Source organism: Pyxicephalus adspersus, chromosome 2, assembly GCF_032062135.1.
Source record: "Pyxicephalus adspersus chromosome 2, UCB_Pads_2.0, whole genome shotgun sequence".
Taxonomy (NCBI): domain Eukaryota; kingdom Metazoa; phylum Chordata; class Amphibia; order Anura; family Pyxicephalidae; genus Pyxicephalus; species Pyxicephalus adspersus.
In genome coordinates, this window is record NC_092859.1 from 109,911,209 (window position 1) to 109,919,694 (window position 8,486).

Genomic DNA, 8,486 nt, shown 5'->3' on the forward strand with positions numbered 1-8,486 from the left:
AAAAAATACTCAATGGGTACTACCAGTACATAGTCATAAGTCAAAGTATGAAATAATCAAAGAGCTGTCCTGCTCTTATAAGTCCCCTATGTTGGGGTGTGAATAAAGAACTCACTGAACATGACATATCGGAGAAGACTCTTATATTTGTGAGTATTTTTTCCAATGCCAGAGACTCATTGGGCAATAGAGGTTTTGGGTTTTGACAGCTGAGTGAGAGGAGGAAGAGAGCAGGAGAGGGCCACACTCGTAGTATCCCTTACTTGCTCCTCTCCTCCTCAGCAATCCCACTACACCAAAGGCTTATACAGAGCGCTCCGTATTGCAGTTAGATCTCCATTGTGACCTGCTGTTGTAAAATCTCTCAAAAAGACAGATTTTTCTGAGCTGATTCAGTAAGGTGAAATTTAACTATCAATCAATTTAAATTACCCCAAACTAGTCATTTTCATTTCTTTGGAAAATTTGTTCCAAAGCATTCCACCTTTACAGGAGCCTAATCTATGCTGGCTAAATTAAACCCCCTTACCATCATTACCTATCGAAGAAAAAAAAAATTGCTTAATACACTGTTTGTGATAATTACCAGTTCTGTTCCACAAACTGATATTTATTTTGCTCATGCTGTGGACACCATGGGATGTGGTATTCTGAAAATGTTACTTTACTTATTTCTGCTGCTCATCTATAATGGAAGGCTGCAGTATTAGGTTACATTGAAAAATACAATTATTTAGCACCCATGTAGATTAATTGAAACACTAAACAAAGTTTCCTGGACAGGGTTCTCCCAGAGGTTGCTAGGGGGTTCCTTGAGCAATTTGTACCTCTCAGGTCAGTTTAAGTGACACCAATGATCTTTTTGGCTATCTGTAAGGGTGACATTCTTCCTATTGGCCAGCAATGTAAAAGGTATTCTTCCCACTGACCACCAAGCAAAATTAATATAAGCTGTGGATATAGTAATTATACTAGGGGTTCCCTGAGGACCTAAAAGTAATTTGAAGAGTTCTCTCCATGTTAGGAAAGTTGGGAAACCCTGCACTAAACTGTTACATTATTGCGTTTCTGTGATGAATCCAGTCCATATTCTCGCACAGCTACTAACAAAACAAAAATTGCTGAACCAAACCAATTCTGTCATTAGGAAAGATGAAAAGAGAAAAGCTGAGTTGTACACTGTACCTTCCTGTGATGAGACAATGAGCGGTAAGTAATCAGGTATGTATTCCTTTCGATCTTCAAGATCTTTGCTTCCGGGAGGAGGAAACTGCAGCACATTATTTTTGCTGACAGGAAAGGATGGGATCTGATGAGGGAATGTTACTGGTTCAATATTATGAATGTAATCTTCCAGTTCATGAAGATTCACTCCCATTAATTTAAAGGCTTGGCCAACATCATCCAAAACAGGGTCTGTCCGTCCATCTACAATACAAAAGAGAGTTCAGTTATACAATACAATGAAAAGGTACATTTTTTGGTTTTATTACCAAAAGGCAACTAACTACTGTAACCTCCTTCTCTCTGGTCTTCCACTAACCCGACTCTCTCCTCTACAATTTATTATGAATGCTGCAGCCAGACTTATCCATTCTTCCTCGTGCTTTGCCTTTAAACCCCTCCACACTACTACATATCTCCCCTCATATTGTGTGTTATTTCCCCCACATCCTAGTCACTGTCTGCATCTGCCTGTCATTTGCAACTCTCATTTAATGTACATCTCTGCATAATATGTCGGCGCTATAAAAAAAACTGTTTATTTATAATAATAGTATTAATAATAATAACTACCTGTGTGCAGACATATATACACTACAAGGAGAAATTTTAGAAAATGCAATTTACTGTTCCTAACATATAAATGCAAAGCCCTTCAAAATGCTTTTTAAACCTAAACATAGGAGTAAGTCTTCATTATAATCCCTAAACAATCTCTGTATTAAAATCAATAAAAAAAAAAAAAAAAAAAAAAAAAAAAAAAAAAAAAGGAACAAACCTGAGGCTTAGGTAATTCTCAGCACATGGTATAAATATCTGAGTCAAGGTTCTGGTTGGACTTCTTTTCTGTACAGGACATCCCAAGGCTATGTTACTTACAAGAAGCACCTACCAACTTTTATAGTCAACGGCAATACTGGAGCTTTAATATTAAGCCTGGTGACACTTATGCTGGGGATATTAATGTGTCCATTGACACCAAAGTTGGGGGTTTACTATTAAACTAGAACTAAAGCCCCAGTTTTGTGATTCAGGCAGGTGTTTATTGCAGAAAGGGACAGGAGATGTTCTTTCTAATATAACTATACGTATTTATAGTATGTGCCAGGACTGAAGTAACGCGAGAGTGCCAAAGATTGTGATATGGAAAACAAGAAGGGAGAAGATAGAGAAGAACATGATGGGGGGACAGGTGAGTATTGGTGGGTTTAGTTCTGCTCTAAATCCACTGATACTAATAAAGGGTTTAACCCAGAGTTTTTTGGGAGGTGGGAAGAAATTGTAGGTGGAAGGCAGCCTCTGTATTGTAACCCAAATTTTCAGTAACCACCCAAACACATCCGGGTGGTTAGTGCAGCTAAGAAGAGCTGGGGAGGAAACTGTAATGCTATGGTTATCATAGTGACTATCAATGCTCAGACTCTCTCATCAGCATGTTTCTCTTCTTTTCAGCAAGCAGGACAGAAGTTTTCAGGCACTGAGACCCAATTATTTTACTAACTTCATACAGTGCACCCCAACACAAACACACTGTTGTGTGGCCCTCTCGAAGTAACAGAAGTTCAACTTGAGACCCTTTTTAATATTCAAGTTGATCACCACGGATGTGTAAACATTATACATGCTTCTTGTTTTATGTAATTTTTTTACACAACATGATCCAGAATGTCTCCATAATCAGTTTGCTTTCACATTCCAAATAAATCAGGATTCTACATCAACAACCACACTTTCATTTCAGATCCCTTTTCTATAATTTTAGTAAATTAGAGTCAACATCTTCATGATCATTTTAACACCATCCAGCATTGGTTTCAGGTAAGTTATTACTTCCATGATGTATGAAGAATAAAGGAAGGTCCATTAGGGAAGATTTGTATTGTGAGCTCTGATTGATGTTACATAGTAGTTAGTCAAGTATTACCAATAACTCTTGGCCACGTTTGGGTAAAAGCAGGAATGTTGTCTTTGCAAGTAGAGGATATTTGATAAAACTAGCTTCTATACAACATACACAGATGGATTTATATCACCATCTCTTCTTATCTACTGATTCTTATCCCACGCCAAGAGCTCCACTTCTCATCTAAATTAAATGGTGTCCAGACATGTGGATGCCAATGTTTTTTATTTTATTTAAAAAGTAGACAGATCAGTGTAGAGAAAATAAACTCATTATAGGGCTACAAACATATGTTCAATAATTGTCATTGGAAAAGATCTTTCACCATCCTTTCCAACGACAAAAGACTGAACGAGTGCTGAACATAGAGACAAGGGGAAATGACGGAGTGGCACCCTGCTGCACTCTCTTCACTTGCATTACGATCATTCGTTGTTCCACCAGGACAGATCCATGAATAACATCAGACGAGCGCTGTACACCTGCCAGATTCTCATCCGATACCAGCCTTAAGATTATTGGACTTTGTACGTAGCCCCCGCAGACTTGCAGCTGCACACCACTGTTAGCCGCCCTCTTCAATATTGTGCAGTGTAAACCTCAACTTCATGAATCCTGGGTTAACTGTAGTTCAGTATTGTCAAGAAGAAGAAACCGAAGCCCCAATCCACCACAACTGCCTGCACATAGCAGTGGTTGGGATTGATTAAGCCTGCAAAAGATGGTAAAAATCCAAAAGGTGCTAAAAACTTTGAGAGGTCCTCTCCTATGGGCTAAATTGTGTTCTAAGAGTTATAGGAAGATCAGAATATTCTCCATAACACAGAAGTTTTACAATACAACGTTTTCTGTTGTCACAGGTATAGGAACAGAGATGGGAACACTATCACTTGTCTAAGGGTATTTGGTCTTATATCATATGGTGCCTACAGAAAGTGAAGTTGCCTTTTTTTTTTTAAAGGGGACACGAAATACAAAACAAAAACAAACTAGGAGGAGGACGACGATCTATTTATTCCAAAAGAAAAATAAAATATCGGTTTAAGTAGGTTTGACTCTCCAAATAATAAAGTAAGATATAGAACGGCAGCCCAATGGCCTGCAACTTTAAAAACTTGATAGTCCATGGAGCAGCATGGTGGCTCAGTGGTTAACACCCTGGTCCCAGGTTTGAATCTTGGCCAGGACAGTATCTGCATGAAGTTTGCAGGCTCTCCACGTGTTTGCTAGGGTTTCCTCTGAGTACTCCGTTTTCCTCCCACATTGCAAAAACATGCAGTTAGGTTAATTGTCTTCCCCCCAAAACTGACCTTAGACTGTATTAAAGACATATGACTATGGCAAGGAAATTAGATTGTGAGCTCCTTTGAGAAACAGCTAGTGACATGAGCATTATGATTATTAGGACTGACAGCAGGAGCTATCAGAGCTGGGACCTGTGGTCTATCGCCTTCATTTTTGAAGTGGTAATTCATCTACATCTATACAGGCATTCCTCTCCATTATTGCCTGTTGGTTTGCACTTACCCTATTCATGGGATCTTGGTTTGCTTTGAGGCCCTATTTATATTTGAATGAAGGTGACAAGATACTGTAATGTATAATATATGCTACAAGTAATTATCTCTCAACGTTATTATTCTGATGAAGCGGCATTGACCATGAAACGCATCGAGACACGCTCTAATGTTGTGAGATGCTATACTGTAAGCTGTTAAACCATTTGATATACTATGGTCCAACCTATGAGCAATATTGACGTTCAGATCGTGCAGTCCTGTATGTTAAGACAAATGGCATACTCTTTAATTGGTGTTTTAATATTTTCTAAATAAAACGTTTTTGTTATTTGATTTTATACATGTGCCAAATAAGTCCCCTTTCTTTCTGCATACTTTGAATTTTTACAATACTGTGGGGATATGGCAGGCAGTTATCGAAATATTGAACTAACCAGGTGATAAACTCATCATACCAATTTCAGTAACTTTCAGCTATTATGATTATTACATGGTATTTATATAGTGCCATCATATTATGCAGCGCTGTACAATGTTCATAGTCGTTTCATGGACTTTGTACAGCTCTAAGTAATATGTCGGCACTATATAAATATTGTGTAATAATAATAATAGCAATGTCAGATTTCATATTTCTCTTTACAGGCCGATATTAAGTACAACAAAAACCATTACATTTTTAAAAAAATCCACTGATCCATGCACAGAGAAGCGATTCCCGCAGCCTTGTACTAACACGCAGAACTTGGATTGTCATGTACAGAGTATTTTAATAGCAAGCTCCGGAGCAAGCGGAGTCAGAGGAGATTGCTGATGATGGCTGAGATGTGAAATAAACACAGGGGTCAGAGGTCAGACTCCCAACACACCTCTATACCCGGGGTGTTATAACTAAGGGGCAGCACCCCATAGATCAGCTCTAACAGGACCAATACAGAGATGTCTGGCCATGAAATAAACAGAATATAAATAATATAACACTGATGGACAGAACAGAGACAAGTCTGCAGTCTGGGTGCACCCACGTGCTTTTGTTGACATCTGCCTGGGATACAGACACAGCACTCTGTATGGCAGCCCTGCCTGGCACTGCCTGCACCCCACATTGTACACTAACCCGCTGGTCCCTGGGGTCACCCCGATCTCAGGGTGCAATGTAAGGGGGGTTTAGGGGAATGCTGAGCTCACTGACCCCCTACACAAACCGGGCACATGCTATCCCTGCCTTTGGCCATTGTACGATCAGAGGAGATACTCACACAGCTCAGAGTAGCGGTGGGCCCCCCGGCACAGCTGCTGCAGGTACCGGTGCAGGACATCGGTGAGTAGGTCGCAGGCGGTAACCTGCACGGAATCCCAGCCTAAAGCTTGACAGATCTGCGCCACCGACACCCGCAGCAGCGAGCGCGAGTAGCTCTCACACATCCCGATTTATCCCGCTCCCATCACACGTCCAGGCACCTCGGGATCTCCGTTTCTTCCTCGATTAACCGCACGGCCCCTTCCGCGCTCTCAATCCTGCCGCCATCTTTGCCTTTCCTCCCCTCGTCGCTTAGCAGAAACTGCAGGCTGTACCAATCCATCGCAGAGTGGCTCGTCAGGGTACTTCCGGTTGTGATCTATAGCTCGGTAATCAGCCATCTCCAGCTATAGGAGGGGTTATAGGGAGGCTGGTTGGAACCGTTGTAGCTGGCCGGGTAGGAGAGGAGCGGAGCTCTGCGTGTTACTGCTACCGGGGATGGCTATAGGATGCTCATGTATGGGAATTATAGAGTATCTCCAGCCTAGAGAGTAAGGGAAGGAATGGGCCTTCTGCACTGCTGGCTGTGATTATTGTCACACAGAAAGAAGAGAAATGGGGAAATTGTGTTCAGATTTCGGGGTCCTATGAGGACACGTGCTCCACTCTTCCAAACTTTTGTTTCCGAATTTTTACCCCAGAGAAACGCTTAAAGCAACACAAAACCTGGCTAACTTACCTCTCACATTCCAGTGCCGCCATCTTCCTTCTGGGTGATATTTGCCATGCTGGGATGGCATATCTATACCTTATCCCAGGACATTGAAGGGAATGTTGGGTTTTCCTAATGAGTAAAGCTGGTGCAGCACATATGCAGCTTTGTGCCGGAAACCCAGAGCAATCTGGTAAGTTGCATTATTGCAGAAGGGACATTGCCCATCCCTTTGAGAAATAATGACCTGCCTGATTGTACAAACTTTAAAAAAAAATTAGGCCTCGGGAAAACCTGGGAATTTATTGGGGATCAATGGGGTAAAAAGACTTTTAAATTGGTGGTCTGTGGGAAAAAATGTAAATCAAAGTGGTGGCTGGAAGAGCTCATAGCTTTATAGACAACTAAACACATCAGCGTTATACAGCTGGCTCCAAGAGCTGCAGACCATTTCCTCTGTATGGATTTCAGGCTCAGGGTGGTGGGCAGGTTGTGTCTCTGGAGGTTCAGACCTGTGATGGGAGAGTGGGTGGGTTCTGGTATTATGAAGTCACTCTGGGGGATGTTTCTTCCCTTTGAGAGATACTTGGCTCCCTGCACATGCGTGGTCCAGAGTCTATAAATTTAGTGGTCCATGATGTCCAAAAGGTCTGCGACCACTGCTATGGAGGATTTGGGGTTCCATGGAAACCCTGGTTAGGTAAGCCTGCATTAGAAAATTTGTTCAAAAAAAGAGTGGATTCATACAATGATTTTTCAACCTACAATGCTGTGTGTATGTATAACAAATTGCAAAACTGAGCAGACCACAGTACTGACTACATTCTTACTGGCCATGCTTGTGCAAATGATTGTTCGTTGTCTACTGACATCTGCGCACACACGGTAGAGAATGACAGAAATCTCCAGAATAAATCCATTGCAATCTTTTGACATGTCAGATAAAATTTGTTTGAACAAAATTGCACAACATATCCGCAGTCGTTCATTTGAGTCCCAGACCTTGACTATAGCTGCTCTTCGGATTGGACCATTTAAGAGAAGTTCTCAAAACAGAAATATGAAGATTGAAAGGTTCAGGATCTGGTGCAGTCATAATGATTTTTGCTTTGTTGCCCAGGCAGTTCTCTCCAAATAAGTTTACCATCAGAACCATACATCTATTGATATAAACCATAAATGGATTCTATTTACTTAGCCAAAGCACTGTGTATCACAAACACTTGTCATATATTCCATCCCAGTGCTTCTTATATCTCCACTAATCTAGTGATGGCTGCATAGCATTTCTCAGAGCAGGTTTTCCTAATAGCTCTACCAGCAGACTTTGTCTATGTAGGGTTTATCCAAATGGTCACCTATAGTCTCCATTGGAAGCTTATGTGTCAACACAAGTCTCTACATTTGATGATTGCAGAATCATTTCCATGATGAAGAGAAACCGCTTCACAGCAGCCAACCAAGTGAACACTCTCCAGGAAGGGAAGTAGGCGTATCGATATCCAAGTGTACCATAAAGAGAAGACTGCATGAAAGTAACTACAGAGGGTGCACTGCAAGGTGCAAGCAACTTTAAGGCCTCAAGAATAGAAAGGCAAGATTGAGACTTTGCTAAAAAAAATATCTAAAAAAGCCAGCACAGTTCTGGAAAAACATTCTTTGGACAGAAGAAACCAAGATCAACCTTAACCAGAATGATGGCAAGAAAAAAGTATGGCGAAGGCGTGGAACAGCTCATGATCCAAAGCATACCACATCATCTGTAAAACATGGCAGTGTGATGGTGTGCATGGCTGCCAGTGGCACTGGGACACTAGTGTTTATCCATGATGTGACACAGGACAGAAGCAGCTGAATGAATTCTGAGGTGTTCAGAGACATACTGTC

The 8,486-nt window shown here is 41.2% G+C and overlaps 1 protein-coding gene across 2 annotated transcripts in view; it reads right to left on the reverse strand.

Annotated features, from left to right (window-relative positions):
* Nucleotides 1–6,199, reverse strand: part of TAF3 (TATA-box binding protein associated factor 3) — a 68,594-nt gene extending 62,395 nt beyond the window's left edge. For both annotated transcript variants that reach the window (XM_072401824.1, XM_072401823.1), the window contains exons 1-2: nucleotides 5,907–6,199; nucleotides 1,186–1,428 (exon numbers count right to left, since the gene is read on the reverse strand). In XM_072401824.1, coding sequence (XP_072257925.1) covers nucleotides 1,186–1,428; nucleotides 5,907–6,072 — 409 coding nt within the window. In that variant the 5' untranslated portion in view covers nucleotides 6,073–6,199. The remainder of the gene's footprint in view (nucleotides 1–1,185; nucleotides 1,429–5,906) is intronic.
* Between the last annotated feature and the right edge of the window lie 2,287 nt (nucleotides 6,200–8,486).